General features: G+C 52.8%; 1 protein-coding gene across 2 annotated transcripts in view; it reads right to left on the bottom strand.

Moving 5' to 3' along the window:
• Nucleotides 1-163: 163 nt before the first annotated feature.
• HCFC1 (host cell factor C1) overlaps nt 164-27401 on the bottom strand; it is a 218525-nt gene continuing 191287 nt past the window's right edge. For both annotated transcript variants that reach the window (XM_075324193.1, XM_075324195.1), the window contains exons 24-26: nt 25642-25939; nt 25477-25540; nt 164-1079 (exon numbers count right to left, since the gene is read on the bottom strand). In XM_075324193.1, coding sequence (XP_075180308.1) covers nt 1040-1079; nt 25477-25540; nt 25642-25939 — 402 coding nt within the window. In that variant the 3' untranslated portion in view covers nt 164-1039. The remainder of the gene's footprint in view (nt 1080-25476; nt 25541-25641; nt 25940-27401) is intronic.

Below are 27401 nucleotides of genomic sequence, written 5' to 3'. Positions count from 1 at the left end.
AAATTAGACTGCACAAAATAAGGTGAGAGAAAAAAAAAAAAATTAAAAAAAAAAAAAGACATCCTGGTTGCAAAATATATATTATAAAATGTGAAATTACGACGTGCGTTTCAACTTTCCCGGTAATCCCCCTAAATCCGTTTCAAAATGTGCACAAAAAAAATTAAAATAAAATATTTTAATATGAATCCAGCCAGCAGAGCTCAGGATGAAACCAAGCGGACAACGTGCTCTAATGTGAAATTTTGTTGTTACTCACTGGCAAGTCTTGCTTGCATTGTAACAGTATGTACATGGCTGCACCATTTAACCAAGCAAAGAGGGTAGGTGCTCAGGCAATAAAGTTCCAGGAATAATGTCCAGATATCTGGTAATGCAGGGTTTGTTTTTTTGCTTCCTGCAGCTTTGCTGTCCAGGTGAGAGATACTTAAAAATAGCATTCGTATGGGCCGATCAGGCACAGTTTATACATGGCACCCCTTTGTTCACGTCTTTAAAAACCTTGTTTTAATCAGCTACATTGAGGTGTAACGTCCAAGTGCTTCTGTTGACAAAGATGAGAATTTCCTGCAAATCCCATCCGGACATTTAATTAAAGAATAAAAAAAAAAAAAAAAAGCCAAAAGAAGCAAAAAAAAAGACCTAAATAATTCAATAAAGAAGCTTGCATTACTTAGGCCTCTCTGTTTGTGCACAGCTGGCAAAATCTGACGGTTTGCAGTTTAAGGATTTCCCCTGGCTCCTGCAATTTCTCCCCATACAAATACAGAAGCACCAAAAAGTCCAATATTTGCAAAGGGGAGGAAAAAGAAATGAAAGGGGCGAGAGGAAATGAGGAAAAGTAAAAGTGTGCTTTTCCCAGTGTTCTCATTAACAAAGAAATGAGGAGGTGGGGAGAGCGCAGAGGATCCATCCTTCCTACCGATCCTTAGCAAAAAAAGGAAGGCAAAAAACAGTTAAAAGGGTGTAGACTGAGAAACTGCATGGAGTTCAGATGATTAAGCGTTATTTGTAGGCTGGGGAGGCGCTTCATCCTTGATCATGGGTAATCGGGCTTTGCTTTCTTTGGAGTCGATTTCCTGTTTAATGAAATGTAGAAAGGAAAAAAAATAAATAGATTATTGCAAACGATAAAAAGAACAAGACGACCACCACCACCTACTCTATTCCTCCAATATATAGCACTACAAATAAACCTATAAATCCCCACCCTCATGTACCACTGCTTTATTTGCACTACCCTATTCCTGCACTTGTCAGCGGATTTGAAAAGCTGACGTGTGCCTCGCAGGCATGGGTGGATCCGCGATCCACCCGTGCCTGTTAACCCCTTAGATCACGCTGTCAAAAAAAAGTAAAAAACAAAAAAAAACACAACAACCCTAAAAGCTCAACTCCCCCCCCCACCCCCCTTTCGCTCCATTGAAAATAAAAAGGATTAAACAATATACACATTTGGTATCACCGTGTTCAGACATGCCCAATCTATCACAATATAAAATCAATTAATCTGATTTGCAAACTGCGTTGCGGCAAAAAAAAAAAAAAAATCCAAACCCCAAAAAAGGGAATTTTGTTTACTTACCGTAAATTCCTTTTCTTCTAGCTCCTATTGGGAGACCCAGACAATTGGGGTGTATAGCTTCTGCCTCCAGAGGCCACACAAAGTATTACACTTTAAAAAGTGTAACCCCTCCCCTCTGCCTATACACCCTCCCGTGGACCACGGGCTCCTCAGTTTTGGTGCAAAAGCAGGAAGGAGAAAACTTATAAATTGGTCTAGGGTAAATTCAATCCGAAGGATGTTCGGAGAACTGAAGACCATGAACCAAAAGAACAATTCAACATGAACAACATGTGTACACAAAAGAACAACTAGCCCAAAGGGCACAGGGGCGGGTGCTGGGTCTCCCAATAGGAGCTAGAAGAAAAGGAATTTACGGTAAGTAAACAAAATTCCCTTCTTTGTCGCTCCATTGGGAGACCCAGACAATTGGGACGTCCAAGAGCAGTCCCTGGGTGGGTAAAAGAATACCTCAATAAAAAGAGCCGAAAACGGCCCCCTCTTACAGGTGGGCAACCGCCGCCTGAAGGACTCGCCTACCTAGACTGGCGTCTGCCGAAGCATAGGTATGCACTTGATAGTGTTTCGTGAAAGTGTGCAGACTAGACCACGTAGCTGCCTGACACACCTGCTGAGCCGTAGCCCGGTGCCGCAATGCCCAGGACGCACCTACGGCTCTGGTAGAATGGGCTTTCAGCCCTGAAGGGAGCGGAAGCCCGGAAGAACGGTAGGCCTCGAGAATCGGTTCCTTGATCCACCGAGCCAAGATTGACTTGGAGGCCTGAGAGCCCTTACGCTGGCCAGCGACAAGGACAAAGAGCGCATCTGAACGGCGCAGAGGCGCCGTGCGAGACACTTAGAACCGGAGCGCTCTCACTAGATCCAAAGAGTGCAAATCCTTTTCACACTGGTGAATTGGATTAGGGCAAAAGGAAGGCAAGGAGATATCCTGATTGAGATGAAAAGGGGATACCACCTTAGGGAGAAATTCCGGGACAGGACGCAGAACCACCTTATCCTGGTGAAAAACCAGGAAGGGGGCTTTGCATGACAGCGCTGCAAGCTCAGACACTCTCCGAAGTGATGTGACTGCCACCAGGAAGGCCACCTTCTGCGAAAGACGTGAGAGAGAGACCTCCCGCAGCGGCTCGAAAGGTGGTTTTTGAAGAGCCGTCAGGACCCTGTTAAGATCCCAGGGTTCCAACGGACGTTTGTAAGGTGGGACCATGTGGCAGACCCCCTGCAGGAACATGCGGACCTGCGGAAGCCTGGCTAGACGCTTTTGAAAAGAAGGGAATTTTGTTTACTTACCGTAAATTCCTTTTCTTCTAGCTCCTATTGGGAGACCCAGACAATTGGGTGTATCGCTTCTGCCTCCGGAGGCCACACAAAGTATTACACTTTAAAAAGTGTAACCCCTCCCCTCTGCTATACACCCTCCCGTGCATCACGGGCTCATCAGTTTTGGTGCCAAAGCAGGAAGGAGGAAACTTATAAATTGGTCTAAGGTAAATTCAATCCGAAGGATGTTCGGAGAACTGAAACCATGAACCAAAAGAACAATTCAACATGAACAACATGTGTACACAAAGAACAACAGCCCGAAGGGAACAGGGGCGGGTGCTGGGTCTCCCAATAGGAGCTAGAAGAAGAAGGGAATTTTGTTTACTTACCGTAAATTCCTTTTCTTCTAGCTCCAATTGGGAGACCCAGACAATTGGGTGTATAGCTACTGCCTCCGGAGGCCACACAAAGTATTACACTTAAAAGTGTAAGGCCCCTCCCCTTCTGGCTATACACCCTCCCGTGGGATCACGGGCTCCTCAGTTTTAGTGCAAAAGCAAGAAGGAGGAAAGCCAATAACAGGTTTAAAGACAAATTCAATCCGAAGAACTTCGGAGAACTGAAACCATTCAACATGAACAACATGTGTACCCGAAAAAACCAAAAATCCCTAAGAAAACAGGGCGGGTGCTGGGTCTCCCAATTGGAGCTAGAAGAAAAGGAATTTACGGTAAGTAAACAAAATTCCCTTCTTTGTCGCTCCTAATTGGGAGACCCAGACAATTGGGACGTCCAAAAGCAGTCCCTGGGTGGGTAAAAGAATACCTCGTGATAGGGCCGTCAAACGGCCCTGTCCTACAGGTGGGCAACCGCCGCCTGAAGGACTTGTCTACCTAGGCTGGCGTCCGCCGAAGCGTAGGTATGCACCTGATAATGCTTGGTAAAGGTGTGCAGACTCGACCAGGTAGCCGCCTGGCACACCTGCTGAGCCGTAGCCTGGTGCCGTAATGCCCAGGACGCACCCACGGCTCTGGTAGAATGGGCCTTCAGCCCTGAAGGAACCGGAAGCCCCGCAGAACGGTAGGTTTCAAGAATTGGTTCCTTGATCCACCGAGCCAGGGTGGATTTGGAAGCTTGCGACCCTTTACGCTGACCAGCGACAAGGACAAAGAGTGCATCCGAGCGGCGAAAGGGCGCCGTGCGGGAAATGTAGATCCTGAGTGCTCTGACCAGATCCAACAAATGCAAACTTTTCTCAAATTGATGGACTGGATGAGGACACAAGGAAGGTAATGTGACATCCTGATTGAGATGAAAGGGGGATACCACCTTAGGGAGAAACTCAGGAATCGGACGTAGAACCACCTTGTCCTGGTGAAACACCAGGAAGGGAGATTTGCATGACAGCGCCGCTAGCTCGGACACTCTCCGAAGAGACGTGACCGCTACTAGAAAGGCCACTTTCTGTGAAAGACGAGAAAGGGAAACATCCTTCATAGGCTCGAAAGGCGGCTTCTGGAGAGCAATTAGAACCTTGTTCAGATCCCAGGGCTCTAACGGCCGCTTGTAAGGAGGGACGATATGACAAACTCCTTGCAGGAACGTACGTACCTGAGTAAGTCGTGCTAGGCGTTTCTGAAAAAATACAGATAGCGCTGAGACTTGTCCCTTAAGGGAGCTGAGCGACAAACCTTTTTCCAACCCGGATTGCAGGAAGGAAAGAAAAGTAGGCAATGCAAAAGGCCAGGGAGAAACTCCCTGAGCAGCGCACCAAGATAAGAATATCTTCCACGTCCTGTGGTAGATCTTGGCGGAGGATGGTTTTCTAGCCTGAGATAATCCTGAAGACGCTAGGATCCAGGACTCAATGGCCACACAGTCAGGTTCAGGGCCGCAGAATTCAGATGGAAAAACGGCCCTTGAGACAGCAAGTCTGGTCGTTCTAGTAGTGCCCATGGTTGGCCCACCGTGAGGTGCCACAGATCTGGGTACCACGATCTCCTCGGCCAGTCTGGAGCGACGAGGATGGCGCGGCGGCAGTCGGCCCTGATCTTGCGCAGCACTCTGGGTAACAATGCCAAAGGTGGGAACACGTAAGGTAGCCGGAACTGTGACCAATCTTGAACTAAGGCGTCTGCCGCCAGAGCTCGGGGATCGTGAGACCGTGCCATGAAAGCCGGGACCTTGTTGTTGTGCCGTGACGCCATCAGGTCGACGTCCGGCATCCCCCAGCGGCAACAGATCTCCTGAAACACGTCCTGGTGAAGGGACCATTCCCCTGGGTCCATACCCTGGCGACTGAGGAAGTCTGCTTCCCAGTTTTCCACGCCTGGGATGTGAACTGCGGATATGGTGGATGCTGTGTCTTCCACCCACGTCAGAATCCGCCGGACTTCCTGGAAGGCTTGCCGACTGCGTGTTCCACCTTGGTGGTTGATGTACGCTACCGCTGTGGAGTTGTCCGACTGAATTCGGATCTGCTTGCCTTCCAGCCACTGCTGGAAGGCTTGTAGGGCAAGATACACTGCTCTGATTTCCAGAACATTGATCTGAAGGGTGGACTCTTCCTGAGTCCACGTCCCTTGAGCCCTGTGGTGGAGAAACACTGCTCCCCACCCCGATAGACTCGCGTCTGTCGTGACTACCTCCCAGGATGGTGGTAGAAATGACTTTCCTTTCGACAAAGCGGTGGGAAGAAGCCACCACCGAAGAGATTCCTTGGCCGCCTGAGAAAGGGAGACGTCTCTGTCGAGGGACGTCGACTTCCCGTCCCATTGGCGGAGAATGTCCCATTGTAGTGGGCGGAGATGAAACTGCGCGAAAGGGACTGCTTCCATTGCTGCTACCATCTTCCCTAGGAAGTGCATGAGGCGTCTCAAGGGGTGTGACTGGCCTTGAAGGAGAGATTGCACCCCTGTCTGTAGTGAACGCTATTTGTCCAGCGGAAGTTTCACTATCGCTGAGAGTATGAAACTCCATGCCAAGATATGTTAGCGATTGGGTCGGGGTTAGATTTGACTTTGAAAAGTTGATGATCCACCCGAAACTCTGGAGAGTCTCCAGCGCAACGTTCAGGCTGTGTTGGCATGCCTCTTGAGAGGGTGCCTTGACAAGTAGATCGTCCAAATACGGGATCACAGAGTGACCTTGCGAGTGCAGGACTGCTACTACTGCTGCCATGACCTTGGTGAAGACACGTGGGGCTGTCGCCAGCCCGAAAGGCAGAGCTACGAACTGAAGGTGTTCGTCTCCTATAACGAAGCGTAGAAAACGCTGGTGCTCTGGAGCAATCGGCACGTGGAGATAAGCATCCTTGATGTCTATAGATGCTAGGAAATCTCCTTGAGACATTGAGGCGATGACGGAGCGAAGGGATTCCATTCGGAACTTCCTGGTTTTTACGTGCTTGTTGAGCAGTTTTAGATCCAGAACGGGACGGAATGACCCGTCCTTTTTTGGCACCACAAACAAGTTGGAGTAAAAACCGTGACCCTGTTCCTGCAGAGGGACGGGGGTCACTACTCCTTCCGCTTTTAGAGTGGACACCGCTAGCAGCAGAGCATCGACTCGGTCGGGAGGTGGAGAAGTTCTGAAGAAGCGAGTTGGAGGACGAGAGCTGAACTCTATCCTGTACCCGTGAGACAGAATGTCTCTCACCCAACGGTCTGTGACCTGTGGCAGCCAAACGTCGCCAAAGCGGGAGAGCCTGCCACCGACCGAGGATGCGGAGAGAGGAGGCCGAAAGTCATGAGGAAGCCGCCTTGGTAGCGGGTCTTCCGGCTGTCTTTTTTGGGCGTGACTGAGTCCGCCAAGAATCTGAGTTCCTCTGATCCTTTTGAGTCCTTTTGGACGAGGAGAATTGGGACCTGCCTGAGCCTCGAAAGGACCGAAACCCCGACTGTCCTCTCCTCTGTTGGGGTTTGTTTTGTCTGGGCTGAGGTAAAGATGAATCTTTACCCTTGGAGTGTGCTGTCTCCTCCACAAGAGGAGCAGGGGGAGAAATGTCCAACATTTTATTGATGGACGCTATAAGATCATTCACTATGGCGTCACCGTCAGGTGTATCCAAATTGAGAGCGGTCTCAGGATCAGAATCTTGATCAGCTACCTCCGCCTCATCATACAGAGAGCCCTGCTGGGACCCTGACCAGTGAGATGAAGTCGAGGGCCGCTCATAGCGAGCTCGTTTAGGCTGTCTGGGACTGTCGTCCGTGTCAGAGCCATCACCCTGGGATGTAAGTGACACCCCCGGATCCCGGAGCTGTTCCAACTGAGGGGGACCAGGGAGCAATGAGTTAACAGTGCCCATGGCCTGAGTTACTGGTCTAGACTGCAATGTTTCAAGAATTTTAGTCATAGTCACAGACAACCTGTCAGCAAAAACTGCAAACTCTGTCCCTGTCACCTGGACAGTATTCACAGGAGGTTCTGCCTGGGTAACCTCCAGCAGAGGCCCCGGCCGAGCAAGTGCCACAGGGCCGAGCACTGCACACAGTGGGGATCAGTGGAACCTGCCGGTAGAACAGCCCCACATGCGGTACAAGCAGCATAGAAAGCCTGTGCCTTGGCACCTTTGCTTTTTGCGGTCGACATGCTGTTGTATCCTCTGAGTAATCTAGGAGGGTATATAGGAGAGAATCACCGCGACCGTACAGTGCAATGTATAGCTGCAAGCATAAAATACAAATATACACTTCGGCACCAGTGGGGGTCAGCCCTTGAGGGCAGCTTACCGCCCGCTAAAAAGCGGGTGTGTGGGCACCAGAATCCCGTGTCTGGGTCTCCCAGTCTCCTCTCTCCAGCTTAGACTGCACACAGGAATGGCTGCCGGCGTCCTGTGAAGAGGGGCGGACCATGGGCGTGCCTCAAACAAAGTGCGGGAAACTGGCGTCCCACTGTGCCCAGTGTGAGGGCTGGAGTATGCAAAGCAGACTCCAGCCCTCTGCGCTGACATTCTGTACAGCGTCCCGCCCTTCCCCTGACTGGCAGGCCTGGGGGCGGGAACGAAACGAAACTAGGCCGCAAAAATCCGGGGACTCGAGTAATAAGCGCGGCCGTCATATATGCACGGCCAGCGCGGAAGTCCCCGGCGCACCACAAGTCCCAGCCGCGCCGCAGCGCTAAAAACTGACAACAGCGGCCGCGCGGCAGTTTCAATACATGTCCCCTCTCAGCAGAGCTGTAGATAGGAATGGCACCAGCGCGCAGCGCTGTTGTCCCCGGCGCACTAACACACCCAGCAATGCTGCGGTGTGGGCGCGATATATACGGGGACACAGAGTACCTTGACGTAGCAGGGCCTGTCCCTGACGATACTCAGCTCCAGATCCAGCAGAGTCTCCAGGGGCTGTGGATGGAGCTCGGTCTCAGTGCCTGGAGACCGGTAAAATCCCACTTCACCCAGAGCCCGAAGGGGGATGGGGAAGGATGCAGCATGTGGGCTCCAGCCTCCGTACCCGCAATGGGTACCTCAACCTTAACAAACACCGCCGACAAAGAGTGGGGTGAGAAGGGAGCATGCTGGGGGCCCAAGTATGGGCCCTCTTTTCTTCCATCCGACATAGTCAGCAGCTGCTGCTGACTAAACAGTGGAGCTATGCATGTATGTGTGCCTCCTTCGCACAAAGCATGAAAACTGAGGAGCCCGTGATCCCACGGGAGGGTGTATAGCCAGAAGGGGAGGGGCCTTACACTTTTAAGTGTAATACTTTGTGTGGCCTCCGGAGGCAGTAGCTATACACCCAATTGTCTGGGTCTCCCAATTAGGAGCGACAAAGAAAAGGAATTTACGGTAAGTAAACAAAATTCCCTTCTTTGTCGCTCCATTGGGAGACCCAGACAATTGGGATGTCCAAAAGCAATCCCTGGGTGGGTAAAAGAATACCTCGATAAAAAGAGCCGAAAAACGGCCCCCTCTTACAGGTGGGCAACTGCCGCCTGAAGGAGTCGCCTACCTAGGCTGGCATCTGCCGAATCATCGGCATGCACCTGATAGTGTTTCGTGAAAGTGTGCAGACTCGACCAGGTAGCCGCCTGACACACCTGCCGAGCCGTAGCCTGGTGTCGCAATGCCCAGGACACCGACGGCTCTGGTAGAATGGGCCTTCAGCCCTGCAGGAATCGGAAGCCTAAAAGAACGGTAGGCTTCAAGAATCGGTTCCTTGATCCACCGAGCCAAGGTTGACTTGAAAACCTGAAATTCCTTAATCTGGCCCGCGATAAGGACAAGAGCGCATCAGACCGGCGCAGGGGTGCCGTGCGAGAATGTAGAGCCGGAGTGCTCTCACCAGATCTAATAAATGCAAATCCTTTTCACCTTGGTGAACTGGATGCGGACCCAAAGAGGGTAAGACGATATCCTGATTGAGATGAAACGGGGATACCTTAGGGAGAAAGTCCGGGACCGGACGTGGAACCACCCTATCCTGGTGAAACACTAGGAAGGGGGCTTTGCATGACAGCGCTGCTAGCTGAGACACTCTTCTGAGTGATGTGACTGCCACTAGGAAGGCCACCCTTTGCGAAAGGCGAGATAGAGAGATCCCGCATCGGCTCGAAAAGTGGCTTCTGAAGAGTCGTCAGCACCCTGTTAAGATCCGAGGGTGTTAACGGACGCTTGTAAGGTGGGACCGGAAAGCGCCGATACTTGTCCTTTGAGAGAGCCGAGAGACAAGCCCTTGTCCATTCCGGATTGAAGGAAAGAAAGAAAAGTGGGCAAGGCAAACGGCCAGGGAGTAAAACCCTGATCAGAGCACCAGGATAAGAAAATCCTCCAAGTCCTGTGATAGACTTGGTTTCCTGGCCTGTCTCATGGTGGCAATGACATCTGGAGATATCCCTGATGACGCTAGGAGCCAGAACTCAATGGCCACACAGTCAGGTTTAGAGCCGCAGAATTCAGAAGGAAATATGGACCTTGAGGCAGCAAGTCTGGTCGGTCTGGGAGTGTCCACGGTTGACCCACCGTGAGGTGCCACAGATCCGGGTACCACGATCACCTCGGCCAGTCTGGAGCGACGAGGATGGCGCGGCGACAGTCTGACCTGATCTTGCGTAACACTCTGGGCAGTAGTGCCAGAGGAGGAAAAACATAAGGCAGTCGAAACTGCGACCAGTCGTGAACTAGCGCGTCTGCCGCCAGAGCTCTGTGATCCTTGGACCGAGCCATGAATGCCGGGACTTTGTTGTTGTGCCGAGACGCCATTAGATCGACGTCCGGCATTCCCCAGCGGCAACAGATCTCTAGAAACACGTCCGGGTGAAGAGACCATTCCCCTGCGTCCATGCCCTGGCGACTGAGAAAATCTGCTTCCCCGTTTTCTACGCCCGGGATGTGAACTGCGGAGATGGTGGAGGCTGTGGCTTCCGCCCACAGCCGAATCCGCCGAACTGCTCGGAAGGCTTGACGACTGCGCGTGTGCCGCCCTGGTGGTTGAAGTACGCAACCGCCGTGGCGTTGTCCGACTGAATTCGGATCTGCCTGCCCTCCAGCCACCGCTGGAACACCTTTAGGGCTAGATCCACTGCCCTTATCTCCAGAACATAGATCTGAGGGGAGGACTCTGTCGGAGTCCAGGTTCCCTGAGCCGAGTGGTGGAGGAAGACCGCTCCCCACCCTGACAGACTCGCGTCCGTCGTGACCACAGCCTCAGCTGGGGGCCGGGAGGATTTTTCCTCCGCCCAGGAAGTGGAAAGAAGACACCACTGAAGAGAGGTTTTGCCGCAAGGGAAAGAGAGACGTTCTTGTCTAGGGACGTCGACCTCCTGTCCCATTTGCGGTGTCCGATAGAATCGGACGCAGACGAAACTGCGCAAGGGAACTGCCTCCCTTGCTGCCACCATCTTCCTTAGAACGTGCATGATGCGCCTCAATGGGTGACTGGGCCCGAAGGAGTATTGCACCCCTGTCTGTAGTGAACGCTGACTATGCAGCGGATGCTTCACTATTGCTGAGAGAGTATGAAACTCCATCCCGAGGCAAGTCAGTGATTGGGTCGGTGTCAGTTTTAACCTTGGAAATTTGATGATCCACACGAACCCCTGGAGAGTCTCCAGAGCAATGGTCAGGTTGTGTTGACATGCCACCCAGGAGGGTGTCTTGACTAGAAGATCGTCTAGGTAAGTGATCACCGAGTGGCCCTGTAGGACCGCCACCACTGCTGCCATGACCTTGGTGAAGACCCGTGGGGCTGTCGCCAGGCCGAATGGCAGTGCCACGAACTGAAGTGTTCGTCCCTGATGGCGAAACGCAGAGATAAGCATCCTTGATGTCAATTGATGCTAGGAAGTCTCCTTGTGACATCGAGGCTTCAGAGTGTTCACCGCCTGAAAACGTGCATCGGCTCGCTCGGGGGGGCGGAGATGTTTTGAAGAAACGAGTCGGAGGACGAGAGCAGAGCTCTATCCTGTAACCGTGAGACAGAATGTCTCTCACCCATCGGTCTTGGACATGTGGCCACCAGGCGTCGCAAAAGCGGGAAAGCCTGCCACCGACCGAGGACGCGGTCTTGGTGAGGCCGAAGTCATGAGGAAGCCGCTTTGTGACTTAGACCGCCATGCGGAAGAGTTCCTCTAGCCCTCCTCTGACCTGTTGGACGTGGAGGAACGGAACTTGCCGAGGACCGAAAAGACCGAAACCTTTGGACTGGGGCAAGGACGAGACCTTTCCCTTGGACTGTCTAGTAACTTCATCCAATTGCTCGCCAAACAAACGGTCGCCAGAAAATGGCAAACCGGTTAAGAACTTCTTGGAAGCAGAGCCTGCCTTCCATTCACGTAGCCACATGGCCCTGCAGACTGACACCGAATTGGTGGATGCTACCGCTGTACGGCTCGCAGAGTCCAGGAACGGCGTTCATGGCGTAGAACGAAAGAACCTACGCCTGAGAAGTGAAGGACACAACCTGCGGGGCAGAGGTACGTGCAACCGCAATAATCTCAGCCAGAGAAGTTGAGATAGCTTGGAGTGCCCTCACGGCTGCGAAGGCTGGGGCAAAAGATGCGACTATGGCTTCATAGATGGTTTTCATCATAAGCTTTATTTGCCTGTCAGTGGCATTCGTGAGAGATGGCATCTGCCACTAATACTACGGATCTAGCCGCCAGCCAAGGGACTGGAGAATCCACCCTGTGACACTGAGCCCAACCCTTAACAACGTCAGGGGGGAAAAAGGGTAACGCGTGTCAATAAGGCGCTTAGTAAGCGTTTGTCCGTAAAGTTCTGTGCTTTTGGACGGCCCCTCTGGAGTTAGAGTGATCGAAACACGCACTCCTGATGAAGTCGGGGAAGGTTCCCAGCGGGCCCGCTTAGCCTATCAAAGGCCGCGGTCCGTGACGGAGTTCTCACCGTGGGATCTGGGTGTTACCTCAGGAGCCCCTTGTTGTACCGACCCAGAGGGACCCGGGAGCGATGAACTCACAGCTCCCTGGCCCTGTGTTATCGGTCTGGACTGCAAGGCTTCCAGTATCTTAGCAGACCCTCTGTCCATAGACTGAGTCCTGGAATGTGAAAGCTACTCAGATTTGCTGATTCCAACATGCAAACTCTGTCCCTGTCATCTGTGCAGTGGAAACCGGCGGTACCACCTGGCCGAGGGTCCCACCAGTGCCGGAGGCTCCGGCTGAGTGAGTGCCCTCGGGGCCAAGCGTTGTACACAATGAGGGTATGTGGAACCTGCCTGTAATATAGCCGCACAAGAGGTACAGGTTGTAAAATAAGCCAGTACCTTGGCACCCTTACTCTTTAAGAGGAGACAACAGCATGTCGTCCGCAGAGTAATCAGTGAGGGTATACGGCCAAAGGCAAATAATGCTGCCGAACAGTGAGATCATATACCATATAAATAAACATATATATATACACTGCGGCACCAAGGGGGGTCAGCACCTGAAAACTGGTGCCCCACAGTGCTCAGTGAGGGGGAAGGAGGATACCAACGTATGCTCCAGCCCTCCCTGCCGACGTCCAGTCGGCCGTCCCGTCGTTACCCATGACTGGCAGGCCCGAGAACGGGAGTATATGGTACTAGGCCGCAAGAGCCGGGCACTAAATTTAAAAACGCGGCCGGCAAACATGGCGCGGTCGGCGCGGTAGTCCCAGTCTCACAAACCACTCAGCAACCGCTGCGGCATTTGTAACACAGATGCTGCATGCACCGTCCCTCAGGGGACACAGAGTACCTTATGATGCAGGGCTCTGTCCCTGATGATGTCCAGTCTCCTGTCCGTCAGAATCCCCCAGGGGCTGCGGATGGAGCCCGGTCCCAGAGCATGGCGACCGGTTAGGATCCCCCTCTGCCAGAGCAGTGTTGAGCAGATTCTGAGATCCTCCACCGGCAGAATTATAACAATGGCTGCCGGCGTTCTGAGGGGAGGAGAGAGTCGTGGGCGGAACCGCAAAAGTGCGGGAACCTGGTGGCCCATAGTGATCAGTGAGGGGGGCGGAGGACAGCGAAGTGTGCTCCAGCCCTCACTGTCGGCATCATACCGACCGTCCCGCCTTTCTCCCTGACTGGCAGGCTCAGGGGCGGGAGTTTAACACACTAGGCCGCAAAAGCCGGGGACTAAAGTAAAAATCGCGGCCGACAAACAGGCACGGTCGGCGCGGTAGTCCCAGACAAAAAATCCACACCGCAGTCGCAGCTGCGTCTGAGGCCATGGTGCTTCATGCACCGTCCCAACGGGGACACAGAGTACCTGTAGATGCAGGGCCATGTCCCTGACGATACTCCGTCTCCTGTCCGGCAGATTCCCCCAGGGGCTGCGGAGGGAGCCCGGTCCCAGTGGCTGGAAGACCGGTTAGGATCCCACTTCCCCAGAGCCCCTAAGGGATGGGGAAGGAAAACGGCATGTGGCTCCTGCCTGTGTACCCGCAATGGGTACCTCAACCTTAACAGCACCGCTGACTCAGTGGGGTGAGAAGGGAGCATGCCGGGGGCCCTGTTAGGGGCCCTCTTTTCTTCCATCCGATATAATCAGCAGCTGCTGCTGACTAAAATGTGGAGCATTGTGTGCATGTGTGCCTCCTTCAACACAAAGCATAAAAACTGATGAGCCCGTGATGCACGGGAGGGTGTATAGCAGAGGGGAGGGGTTACACTTTTTAAAGTGTAATACTTTGTGTGGCCTCCGGAGGCAGAAGCTATACACCCAATTGTCTGGGTCTCCCAATGGAGCGACAAAGAAAACACGGAGAGCGCCGATACTTGGCCCTTGAGAGAGCCGAGGGACAAACCCTTGTCCATTCCAGATTGTAGGAATGAAAGAAAAGTGGGTAAGGCAAACGGCCATGGAGGAAAACCGTTAACAGCGCACCAGGATAGGAAGATTTGCCAAGACCTGTAATAGATCTTGGCGGACGTTGGCTTCCTGGCTTGTCTCATGGTGGCAATGACATCCTGAGATAACCCTGAAGACGCTAGGAGCCAGGACTCAATGGCCACACAGTCAGGTTGAGGGCCACAGAATTCAGATGGAAAAACGGGCCTTGTGACAGCAAGTCTGGGCGGTCTGGAAGTGCCCACGGTTGACCCACCGTGAGATGCCACAGATCCGGATACCACGACTGCCTCGGCCAGTCTGGGGCAGCGAGAATGACGCGACGGTAGTCGGACCTGATCTTGCGTAGTACTCTGGGCAGCATCGCCAGAGGGTGAAACACATAAGGCAGTCGAAACTGCGACCAATCCTGGACTAACGCGTCCGCCGCCAGAGCTCTGATCCTGAGACCGTGCCATGAAGGCCGGGACCTTGTTGTTGTGCCGTGACGCCATGAGATCGACGTCCGGCGTTCCCCAGCGGCGGCAGATCTCTCGAAACACGTCTGGGTGCAGAGACCATTCCCCCGCGTCCATGCCCTGACGACTGAGAAAATCTGCTTCCCAATTTTCTACGCCCGGGATGTGAACAGCGGAGATGGTGGAGCCTGTGGCTTCCACCCACTGCAGAATCCGCCGGACTTCCTGGAAGGCTTGACTACTGCGAGTGCCACCTTGGTGGTTGATGTAGGTGACGGCAGTGGCGTTGTCCGACTTGATACGGATCTGCCTGCCGTCCAGCCACCGATGGAAAGCCAATAGGGCTAGAAATACTGCCCTTATTTCCAGGATATTGATCTGAAGGGACGATTCTATCGGAGTCCAGGTTCCTTGAGCCCTGTGGTGGAGAAAAACAGCTCCCCAACCTGACAGGCTCGCGTCCGTGGTGACCACAGCCCAGGTTGGGGGTAGGAAGGATTTTCCCCGAGACAGAGATGTGGGTAGGAGCCACCACTGAAGTGATGTTTTGGTTGCAAGGGAAAGAGATGTTCTTGTCGAGGGAAGCCGCACTCTTGTCCCATTTGCGAAGAATGTCCCATTGGAGTGGCCGTAGATGGAATTGCGCGAACGGCACTGCCTCCATAGCTGCCACCATCTTCCCCAGGAAGTGCATGAGGCGCCTTAAGGGGTGTGACTGACTCCGAAGAAGGGATTGCACCCCTGCCTGCAGAGAAAGCCGTTTGTCCAGCGGTAGCTTGACTAACGCTGGCTGGGTATGAAACTCCATCCCGAGGTAAGTCAGTGATTGGGTCGGTGTCAACTTGGATTTCGGGAAATTGATGATCCACCCGAACTGCTGGAGAGTCGCCAGAGCGACGGTAAGGCTTTGTTGACACGCCACCCGAGAAGGGGCCCTGACTAGGAGATCGTCTAAGTAGGGGATCACCGAGTGGCCCTGAGAGTGCAGGACCGCCACGACGGATGCCATGACTTTGGTGAAAACCCGTGGGGCTGTCGCCAGGCCGAAAGGCAGTGCCACGAACTGGAGGTGTTCGTCTCCGATGGCGAATCGCAGGAAACGTTGATGTTCGGGTGCGATCGGCACATGGAGATAAGCATCCTTGATGTCGATCGATGCTAGGAAGTCTCTTGTGACATCGAGGCGATGACCGAGCGGAGAGATTCCATCCGAAACCGTCTGGTTCTCACATGTCTGTTGAGTAGCTTGAGGTCCAGAATGGGACGGAATGACGCGTCCTTTTTTGGCACCACGAACAAGTTGGAGTAAAATCCGCGACCACGTTCCTGAAGGGGAACGGGAATCACAAGTCCTTCGCTCTTTAGAGCGTCCAGCGCCTGAAAAAGTGCGTCGGCCTGTGCAGGGGGCGGAGAGGTTCTGAAGAAACGAGCCGCAGGACGAGAGCTGAACTCTATCCTGTACCCATGAGACAGAATGTCTCTCACCCATCGGTCTTGAACATGTGGCCACCAGGCGTCGCCAAAGCAGGAGAGCCTGCCACCGACCGAGGATGCGGCTAGGGGAGGCCGAGAGTCATGAGGCGGCCGTCTTGGAGGCAGTGCCTCCTGCGGCCTTTTGGGGGCGTGACTTGGACCGCCACGCATAGGAGTTCCTCTGGCCTTTCTCCGGCCTGTTGGACGAAGAGGATTGGGGCTTGGCGGAGGGACGAAAGGACCGAAACCTCGATTGGATTTTTCTCTGCTGAGGTCTCTTAGGTTTGGACTGGGGTAAGGAGGAATCCTTTCCCTTGGATTCCTTAATAATCTCATCCAATCGTTCGCCAAATAAACGGTCGCCAGAAAAGGGCAAACCAGTTAAGAACCTTTTGGAAGCCGAGTCTGCTTTCCATTCGCGCAGCCACATGGCCCTGCGGACTGCCACGGAGTTAGCAGATGCTACAGCCGTACGGCTAGTGGAGTCCAGGACGGCGTTCATGGCGTAGGACGAAAAAGCTGATGCCTGAGAGGTCAAAGACGAAACATGCGGAGCAGAATTCCGTGTGACAGCATTAATCTCAGTCAGACAAGCCGAGATTGCTTGGAGAGCCCACACAGCTGCAAAGGCCGGGGCGAAAGACGCGCCCGTGGCCTCATAAATAGACTTCACCAAGAGCTCTGTCTGTCAGTGGCATCCTTCAGGGATGAGCCATCGGCAACAGACACAACGGACCTAGCAGCCAATCTGGAGACTGGAGGATCCACCTTGGGAGAGTGAGCCCAGCCCTTAACGACTTCAGGTGGAAAGGGATAACGCGTGTCAGTGAGCCGTTTAGCAAAGCGCTTGTCCGGGACCGCTCTGGCCTTCTGGACAGCATCCCTGAAGTTAGAGTGATCAAAAAACGTATTGCGCGTACGTTTGGGGAACAGAAATTGGTGTTTCTCCTGCTGAGAAGCCGACTCCTCTACAGGAGGAGGCGGTGGTGAGAGATCCAACACCTGGTTGATGGACGAGATAAGATCCGTCCCCCTCAGGTGTATCAAGGTTAAGGGCGAAGTCAGGGTCAGAGCCCTGAGCTCCCCCGTCCGCCTCGTCTTCCTGAGAGTCCTCAAGCTGGGATCCCGAGCAGCGTGAGGAAGTCGGGGAAGAGTCCCAGCGAGACCGCTTAGCCGGTCTGGGACTGCGGTCCGGGCAGGAGTCCTCCGCCTGAGACCTAGGGGCTAACCTGGGAGCGCGCTGCGGCGCGGACCGAGAGGGCCCTGGAGGAGACAAGCTAACAGGGGCCGGGGCCTGTGAAGGGTCCGGTCTGGACTGCAATGCCTCAAGGAGCTTAGAAGACCACTTGTCCATAGACTGTGCAATGGATTGAGAAAGTGACAGTTTCTCAGCGAAAGAGGCCAACACCGGTGACTCTGTCCCTGCAGCCTGCTCAGGGGGAGCAGGGGGGTCTACATGAGCCGAGGGGCCCACCAGTGCCCGAGGCTCCGGCTGAGCAAGCGAGGCAGGAGTCGAGCATTGCTCACAGTGAGGGTAGGTGGATCCCGCAGGCAACATAGCCCCACAAGAGGTACAGGCCGCGAAAAGAAGGGAATTTTGTTTACTTACCGTAAATTCCTTTTCTTCTAGCTCCTATTGGGAGACCCAGACAATTGGGTGTATAGCTTCTGCCTCCGGAGGCCACACAAAGTATTACACTTTAAAAAGTGTAAACCCCTCCCCTCTGCCTATACACCCTCCCGTGCATCACGGGCTCCTCAGTTTTGGTGCAAAAGCAGGAAGGAGGAAACTTATAAATTGGTCTAAGGTAAATTCAATCCGAAGGATGTTCGGAGAACTGAAAACCATGAACCAAAGAACAATTCAACATGAACAACATGTGTACACAAAAGAACAACAGCCCGAAGGGAACAGGGGCGGGTGCTGGGTCTCCCAATAGGAGCTAGAAGAAAAGGAATTTACGGTAAGTAAACAAAATTCCCTTCTTCTTTGTCGCTCCATTGGGAGACCCAGACAATTGGGACGTCCAAAAGCAGTCCCTGGGTGGGTAAAAGAATACCTCGATAAAAGAGCCGTAAAACGGCCCCTTCCTACAGGTGGGCAACCGCCGCCTGAAGGACTCGCCTACCTAGGCTGGCATCTGCCGAAGCATAGGTATGCACCTGATAGTGTTTCGTGAAAGTGTGCAGACTCGACCAGGTAGCCGCCTGACACACCTGCTGAGCCGTAGCCTGGTGCCGCAATGCCCAGGACGCACCCACGGCTCTGGTAGAATGGGCTTTCAGCCCTGAAGGAACCGGAAGCCCAGAAGAACGGTAGGCTTCAAGAATCGGTTCCTTGATCCATCGAGCCAAGGTTGACTTGGAAGCCTGCGACCCTTTACGCTGGCCAGCGACAAGGACAAAGAGCGCATCCGAACGGCGCAGGGGCGCCGTACGAGAAATGTAGAGTCTGAGTGCTCTCACAAGATCTAACAAGTGCAAATCCTTTTCACATTGGTGAACTGGATGAGGGCAAAAAGAAGGTAAGGAGATATCCTGATTGAGATGAAAAGGGGATACCACCTTAGGGAGAAATTCCGGAACCGGACGCAGGACCACCTTATCCTGGTGAAACACCAGGAAGGGGGCTTTGCATGACAGTGCAGCTAGCTCAGACACTCTCCGAAGTGATGTGACTGCCACTAGGAAGACCACCTTCTGCGAAAGACGTGTGAGAGAGACATCCCGCAGCGGCTCGAAAGGTGGTTTTTGAAGAGCCGTTAGCACCCTGTTCAGATCCCAGGGTTCTAGCGGACGCTTGTAAGGAGGGACAATGTGGCAAACCCCCTGCAGGAACGTGCGTACCTGCGGAAGCCTGGCTAGACGCTTTTGAAAAAACACGGAGAGCGCCGAGACTTGTCCCTTAAGAGAGCCGAGAGACAAACCCTTTTCCATTCCTGATTGGAGGAAGGACAGAAAAGTGGGCAAGGCAAATGGCCAGGGAGTAAAACCCTGATCAGAGCACCAGGATAGGAAGATCCTCCACGTCCTGTGGTAGATCTTGGCGGACGTTGGTTTCCTGGCCTGTCTCATAGTGGCAATGACCTCTTGAGATAACCCTGAAGACGCTAGGATCCAGGACTCAATGGCCACACAGTCAGGTTGAGGGCCGCAGAATTCAGATGGAAAAATGGCCCTTGAGACAGCAAGTCTGGTCGGTCTGGTAGTGCCCACGGTTGACCCACCGTGAGATGCCACAGATCCGGGTACCACGACCTCCTCGGCCAGTCTGGGGCGATGAGGATGGCGCGGCGGCAGTCGGACCTGATCTTGCGTAGCACTCTGGGCAGTAGTGCCAGAGGAGGAAACACATAAGGCAGTCGAAACTGCGACCAATCCTGAACTAATGCGTCTGCCGCCAGAGCTCTGTGATCTTGAGACCTTGCCATGAATGCCGGGACCTTGTTGTTGTGCCGGGACGCCATTAGGTCGACGTCTGGCATTCCCCAGCGGCAACAGATCTCTTGAAACACGTCCGGGTAGAGAGACCATTCCCCTGCGTCCATGCCCTGGCGACTGAGAAAATCTGCTTCCCAGTTTTCTACGCCCGGGATGTGAACTGCGGAGATGGTGGAGGCTGTGGCTTCCACCCACAGCAGAATCCGCCGAACTTCCTGGAAGGCTTGACGACTGCGTGTGCCGCCTTGGTGGTTGATGTACGCCACCGCCGTGGCGTTGTCCGACTGAATTCGGATCTGTCTGCCTTCCAGCCACGGTTGGAACGCCTTTAGGGCTAGGTACACTGCCCTTATCTCCAGAACATTGATCTGAAGGGAGGACTCTGGCTGAGTCCAGGTACCCTGAGCCCTGTGGTGGAGGAAGACCGCTCCCCACCCTGACAGACTCGCGTCCGTCGTGACCACAGCCCAGGATGGGGCAGGAAGGATTTCCCCTTCGACAAAGAAGTGGGAAGAAGCCACCACTGAAGGGAGGCTTTGGCTGCCCGAGAAAGGGAGACGTTCCTGTCGAGGGACGTCGACCTCTTGTCCCATTTGCGGAGAATGTCCCATTGGAGAGGACGCAGATGAAACTGCGCAAATGGAACTGCCTCCATTGCTGCCACCATCTTCCCTAGGAAGTGCATGAGGCGCCTCAAGGGGTGTGACTGGGCCCGAAGGAGAGATTGCACCCCTGTCTGTAGTGAACGCTGTTTGTCCAGCGGAAGTTTCACTATCGCTGAGAGAGTATGAAACTCCATCCCGAGATATGTCAGTGATTGGGTCGGTGTCAATTTTGACTTTGGGAAGTTGATGATCCACCCGAATCTCTGGAGAGTGTCCAGAGCAATGTTCAGGCTGTGTTGGCATGCCACCCGGGAGGGGGCCTTGACTAGAAGATCGTCTAAGTAAGGGATCACCGAGTGGCCCTGAGAGTGTAGGACTGCTACCACTGTTGCCATGACCTTGGTGAAGACCCGTGGGGCTGTCGCCAGGCCGAAAGGCAGTGCTACGAACTGAAGGTGTTCGTCCCTGATGGCGAAACGCAGGAAGCGCTGATGCTCTGGTGCAATCGGCACGTGGAGATAAGCATCCTTGATGTCGATTGATGCTAGGAAGTCTCCTTGGGACATCGAGGCGATGACGGAGCGGAGAGATTCCATCCGGAACCGCCTGGTTTTCACATGTCTGTTGAGCAGTTTGAGGTCCAGAACGGGACGGAAAGATCCGTCCTTTTTTGGCACCACAAACAAGTTGGAGTAAAAACCGTGACCCCATTCCTGAAGGGGAACAGGGATCACCACTCCTTCTGCCTTCAGAGTGCTCACCGCCTGAAGAAGAGCATCGGCTCGCTCGGGGGGCGGAGATGTTCTGAAGAAACGAGTCGGAGGACGAGAGCTGAGCTCTATCCTGTACCCGTGAGACAGAATGTCTCTCACCCATCGGTCTTGGACATGTGGCAACCAGGCGTCGCAAAAGCGGGAGAGCCTGCCACCGACCGAGGATGCGGATTGGGGAGGCCGAAAGTCATGAGGAGGCCGCTTTGGGAACGGTTCCTCCGGCGGTCTTTTTAGGTCGTGACTTAGACCGCCATGAATCAGAGCTCCTCTGGTTCTTCTGTGGCCTGTTGGACGAGGAGAATTGAGACCTGGCTGAGGGCCGAAAGGACCGAAACCTCGATTGTATCTTCCGTTGTTGAGGTCTGTTTGGTTTGGACTGGGGTAAGGACGAGTCCTTTCCCTTGGATTGTTTAATGATTTCATCCAATTGCTCGCCAAACAGACGGTCGCCAGAAAATGGCAAACCGGTTAAGAACTTCTTGGAAGCAGAGTCTGCCTTCCATTCGCGTAGCCACATGGCCCTGCGGACTGCCACTGAATTGGCGGATGCTACCGCCGTACGGCTCGCAGAGTCCAGGACAGCATTCATGGCGTAGGACGCAAAAGCCGACGCCTGAGAGGTTAAAGACACAACCTGTGGAGTAGAGGCACGTGTGACTGCATTAATCTCAGCCTGACAAGCTGATATAGCTTGGAGTGCCCAGACGGCTGCGAATGCCGGAGCAAAAGACGCGCCTATAGCTTCATAGATGGATTTCATCAGGAGCTCTATTTGCCTGTCAGTGGCATCCTTGAGCGATGAACCATCTGCCACTGCAACTATGGATCTAGCCGCCAGTCTAGAGACTGGAGGATCCACCTTGGGACACTGAGCCCAACCCTTAACTACGTCAGGGGGGAAGGGGTAACGTGTGTCATTAAGGCGCTTGGTAAAGCGCTTGTCCGGAAAAGCTCGGTGTTTCTGGACTGTATCTCTGAAGTTGGAGTGATCAAGAAACGCACTCAGTGTACATTTGGGAAACCTAAATTGGAATTTCTCCTGCTGAAAAGCTGACTCCTCAATCGGAGGAGCTGGAGAAGGAAGTTCTAACACCTGATTGATGGACGCTATAAGGTCGTTTACTATGGCGTCCCCTTCAGGTGTATCAAGATTGAGAGCGGCGTCATGATCAGAGTCCTGATCTGCCACCTCCGCTTCATCCTCCAGAGAGTCCTCATGCTGAGACCCTGAGCAGTGTGATGAAGTCGAGGGAAGCTCCCAGCGAGCCCGCTTAGCCGGTCTGGGACTGCGGTCCGTGTCGGAGTCCTCACCGTGGGACCTATGAGTCGCCCCAGGAGCACTTTGCTGCGCCGACCGAGGGGGGTCTGAGGGCAATGATTCAACAGTGCCCGGGGCCTGTGTTACCGGTCTGGACTGCAAAGCTTCTAATATCTTAGCAGACCATCTATCCATAGACTGAGCCATGGATTGAGAAATTGACTCAGAAAGTTTGTCAGCCAATACTGCAAACTCTGTCCCTGCCACCTGGACAGTAGCAGCAGGTGTTTCTACCTGGGCCGAGGGTCCCACTAGTGGCTGAGGCTCCGGCTGAGTGAGTGTCACAGGGGCCGAGCATTGCACACAATGAGGGTAGGTGGAACCTGCAGGTAGCATAGCCGCACAAGAGGTACAGGTTGCAAAATAAGCCTGTGCCTTGGCACCCTTGCTCTTTGCGGACGACATGCTGTTGTCTCCTTTTAGAGCAAACAGTGAGGGTATATAGCCAAAAGCAAATAGTGCGGCCGAACAAAGTAAATGTATACAATATAAGTATATAAATATACACTTCGGCACCCAGGGGGGCCAGCACCTAGTAACAGGTGCGGCTTACCGACCGCCCTCAGCGGTTGTGTGACCACCAGATTCCCTGCCTGGGCCTCCCAGAGCTATGGAGCTCGGCTGTTGTCTCCCCTCTGAAGTTCTCCAGCGTCAGACGTGCTGATAGGAATGGCTGCCAGCGTTCTGAGAGGAGGAGGGAGCCGTGGGCGTGCCTCAGAAAGTGCGGGAATCTGGTGCCCCGCAGTGCTTAGTGAGGGGGGAGGAGGATACCTCAGTATGCTCCAGCCCTCACCGCTGACGTCTAGTCTAGCGTCCCGTCCTTACCCCTGACTGGCAGGCCCGGGGGCGGGAGTTTGCGGTACTAGGCCGCAAAAGCCGGGGACTAAATTTATTAGCGCGGCCGGCAAACAAGCGCGGTAGTCCAGCGACACAAAACACCCAGCAGCTGCTGCAGCGTCCATTACACAGGCGCTCTATGCGCCGTCCCCAAGGGGACACAGAGTACCTCAGAGAAGCAGGGCCCTGTCCCTGACGATACCCGGTCTCCTGTCCAGCAGATTCCCCCAGGGGCTGCGGAGGGAGCACGGTCCCAGTGCATGGTGACCGGTTAGGATCCCACTTCACCCAGAGCCCCAAAAGGATGGGGAAGGATAACAGCATGTGGCTCCAGCCTTTGTACCCGCAATGGGTACCTCAACCTTAACAGCACCGCCGACCAGAGTGGGGTGAGAAGGGAGCATGCCGGGGGCCCTTATGGGCCCTCTTTTCTTCCATCCGATAAAGTCAGCAGCTGCTGCTGACTAAAATGTGGAGCTTGCGTGCATGTGTGCCTCCTTCAACACAAAGCATAAAAACTGAGGAGCCCGTGATGCACGGGAGGGTGTATAGGCAGAGGGGAGGGGTTTACACTTTTTAAAGTGTAATACTTTGTGTGGCCTCCGGAGGCAGAAGCTATACACCCAATTGTCTGGGTCTCCCAATGGAGCGACAAAGAAAAACCTGTGCCTTAGTAGCTTTGCTCCTTGTGGACGACATGCTGCTGTCTCCTAGGAGAGTTACCACTGAGGGTATATAGGAAAAGGGTATACAGCCTGACCGAACAGATATAGATTATGATTATGTGTGTGTGTGTATCTCTCTCTCTCTCTCTCTCTCTCTCTCTATCTCTATCTATCTCTATCTATCTCTATCTATCTCTATCTATCTCTATCTATCTCTATCTATCTCTATCTATCTCTATCTATCTCTATCTATCTCTATCTATCTCTATCTATCTCTATCTATCTCTATCTATCTCTATCTATCTCTATCTATCTCTATCTATCTCTATCTATCTATCTATCTATATCTATCTATATATCTATCTCTATCTATCTATATATCTATATCTATCTATATATCTATATCTATCTAGGCACCCTAGGGGGACCAGCACCGGGTGACCGGTGTGGCTTACCGACCGCTAACGAGCGGAGTGTGTCCTCCAGATTCCCTGTTCACTGAGAAGCGTCCACCGGCAGAATGCCAGAAGATGGCCGCCGGAGCTCTCAGGGGAGGAGTGGGGCCGAGGGCGGCGCCAGCAGAGAGCGGGAATCTGGGGTCCCCACAGTGGTCAGTGAGGGGGGAGGGAGACATGCAGGATGCTCCAGCCCTCACATCCGACGTCATGTCGGTAATTCCGCCCTTACCCCTGACAGGCAGGCCCGGGGGTGGGATTTTCGCGACTAGGCCGCGGCGAAGCCGGGGACTAAATTTGAGGCCGCGCCCAACAAGCAGGCATGGTCGGCGCGGAAGTCCGCCAGGCTCCTCAGTTTTTCAACTACCGCGGCTTCCGGGAAGAAGGTGCGCTCCCTGTACAGTCCCCCATGGGGACACAGAGTACCTTTAGGTTGCAGGGCCCGGTCCCTGGGGATGAAGAGGCTCCGGTCCAGCAGGTTCCACCAGGGGCTGCGGATGGAGCACGGTCCCAGCAAATGGATGACCGCTCAGGATCCCACTTCTCCCAGAGCCGCATAAGGGATGGTGAAGGAGACGGCATGTGGCTCCAGCCTGCGTACCCGCAATGGGTACCTCAACTTTAACAACACCGCCGACATAGTGGGGTGAGAAGAGAACATGCCGGGGGCCCCATCGGGGTCCTCTTTTCTTCCATCCAACATAACTAAGTATGAGAATGCATGAGTAGATGTGTGCCTCCTTCCACACAAAGCATAAAACTGAGGAGCCCATGGTGCACGGGAGGGGTTACACTTTTTAAAGTGTAATACTTTGTGTGGCCTCCGGAGGCAGAAGCTATACACCCCAATTGTCTGGGTTTCCCAATGGAGCGACAAAGAAATTAGTTTTTTGTTGCTGCAAATTTTGCGCAAAATGCAATAACAGGCAATCGAAATGTTACATCTGCGCAAAAATGGTACCAAAATATCCCAAAACAATTATATGCAATAGCACTTTTTTGGGAATTTTCCCGCACCGTTTTCCAATACACTGTATGGTAAAACTTATGGCTTCATTTAAAAGTACAACTCATCTCACAGAAAACAAGCCCTTATATGGCAAGATTGACGGAAAAAACCAAAACAACCCCCCCCGCCCCCCCCCAAAACACAATCGCCATGGGTGAAGGGGTTAACTCTAGCCGCTATACAAGATTACCTAACTTAAAAGCCATATTTCCATTTTGCCAACGTAGTGCCCCAATAAACATGCATGTTACCTTTACTAAGTCCAATCCCCCCCCCCCCCCATTACAAATCAAATCTGAGACAATGTTTTTACGTACATGTCTGGAGAAGACACTGGGCGCTTATTTCCGGGTTTTCCGGCTGAACCATCCTTGCTGGATTCTGAAAAGTAAAATTTATAAACAAAATTTCAGAAAAATGAATGAATGAATGAATGAATGGTCTTTATTTTTAAATAAAATCTTAGCAAAGCCTCAACATACCTTGCAGCCACCTAACTTGTGTGGCTGGTCCGTAGCCCTTTTCATTGCGTGCAGCAATACGGAAGATGATGGCTGGTTTTGTGGTATAGTCTATATGAGCATTGGAAAGGCTTGAGGACTGCACCAGGCAGGAAGGATTAGGGCCACAGTATACCCGCATAAATGCCAACTGAGCTGGTGACGTTTTCTGTTCTCCGCTGCTCTGACTGCTTTGAATTGCGAGATAGACTGAGTACTCGATGATCTTTCCAGAAGTGACCGAAGGCGGCTCCCACGTGAGGTGAGCACCATCAGGGCTCTGCAAGTCATGGGGGGAAAAAAATGTAAGTCATATTAAAAAGGTGAAAAAAAAAAAAAAGGAGGAGGAGAGGGGAACCAAAAAAAGAGAAGGGAAACCAAAAAAAGGAGGAGAAGGGAAACCAGGAGGAGAGGGGAAACCAAAAAAAGGAGGAGAGGGGGAAATAAAAAAAAAAAAAAAAGGAGAGGAAAAAATAAAAAAAGAAGAGACCAAAAAAAAAAAAAAAAAAAGGAGACCCAAAAAAGACGACAAAAAAAGGATAGGGAGGACCAAAAAAAGGATATTGAGGACAAAAAAAAAAAAAAAAGTGAAAGAGGACCAAAAAAGGATAGGGAGGACAAAAAAGGAGAGGGGGGGGGGGGGTAGGAAAGGGAGGGAAAGAAGCAATATGTGCAATAACATATTATATTATTCCGTCAAGAGTACTCACACAGAGTCTTTGAAATTCTACACTACATGAGATTTCCATATGTTGTTAAAACCTCCTCACAGAATCCCTTTAATTAGACCAAGTTCTATAAACTTATGTTAAGTAAACTTTCTCCGTGGCTTCATAGGCACAAGACAAAGGGCGTACCCTGCTGCCACCAGGAGGCTGACACTAAGAATTACACTTAAATTAAAAGCTGCTTCCATGCAGACTACACCCGCCTGCAGACACCCGATTGCCTCCTACCAACACTAAGCACAAACTGGGTTAGACAGGTTTGAGACCCTTGGAGTCTCCTCCTGGCCTTTGACCCCTTACAGGACTCTCCCATGACCTGATCGAAGACTCCTCCCCGCTCTCGCTTTCCTGGCAGCATGTACTGCCATTAGACCAGTCTCCAGCTCCTTCGTTCCTTATTTTTCTCCAGGTTAAGATGGTTTTCGTCCAACACTTTCCTTTCTCCCTGGGTAACTTAAACCCCAATTAGGAGATGGTTCCACCGTCCCTCTGGCCGCGTCCCTCATCCGTCTGAATAATCTTTACACTAAAGTTGGACGTGCTCAGAGCGGTGCGTCACTACCTGGCGACCCCATCTCATTCAGACTCCACACTGGACCTTCCAGAAGAAGGTCTTCGAGGTCTCCATCTCCAGGCTGCCATCACTTGCTGGATACGTTCTGTCATTCTGGAAGTGTATCCGGCTAAGGACAGTGCACCTCTGCCAGGGGTTTAAGCCTATTCCACTCAGGTAGTGAGGGCTTCCTGGACAGTTTGTCATCAGGCTTCTGCTCTGTAGGGAGACTTTGTTCTTGGTCTACATGTTCTGAACAAATTTTACAAAAGTTCATACCTTATGGCCCTTCAGGATGTTTTTCTTCAATTGTGGCCTACGACTTCTGGCTCTGTTCTACTGTAACTGTACCGCTTCTGCTTTGTCACTTTTATTCCTGTGTCTGCAGGTGGGTGCTGCCTAAAAGAGGAAGAGACCACTTCCTGCATCCGCAGGCGGGTGCAGCCTTCAGGGGAAGAGAC

This window comes from Anomaloglossus baeobatrachus, chromosome 9, assembly GCF_048569485.1.
Source record: "Anomaloglossus baeobatrachus isolate aAnoBae1 chromosome 9, aAnoBae1.hap1, whole genome shotgun sequence".
Taxonomy (NCBI): Eukaryota; Metazoa; Chordata; class Amphibia; order Anura; family Aromobatidae; genus Anomaloglossus; species Anomaloglossus baeobatrachus.
Note: the sequence above shows the minus strand (reverse complement) of the source record. Positions and strands in the feature narration are given on the sequence as shown.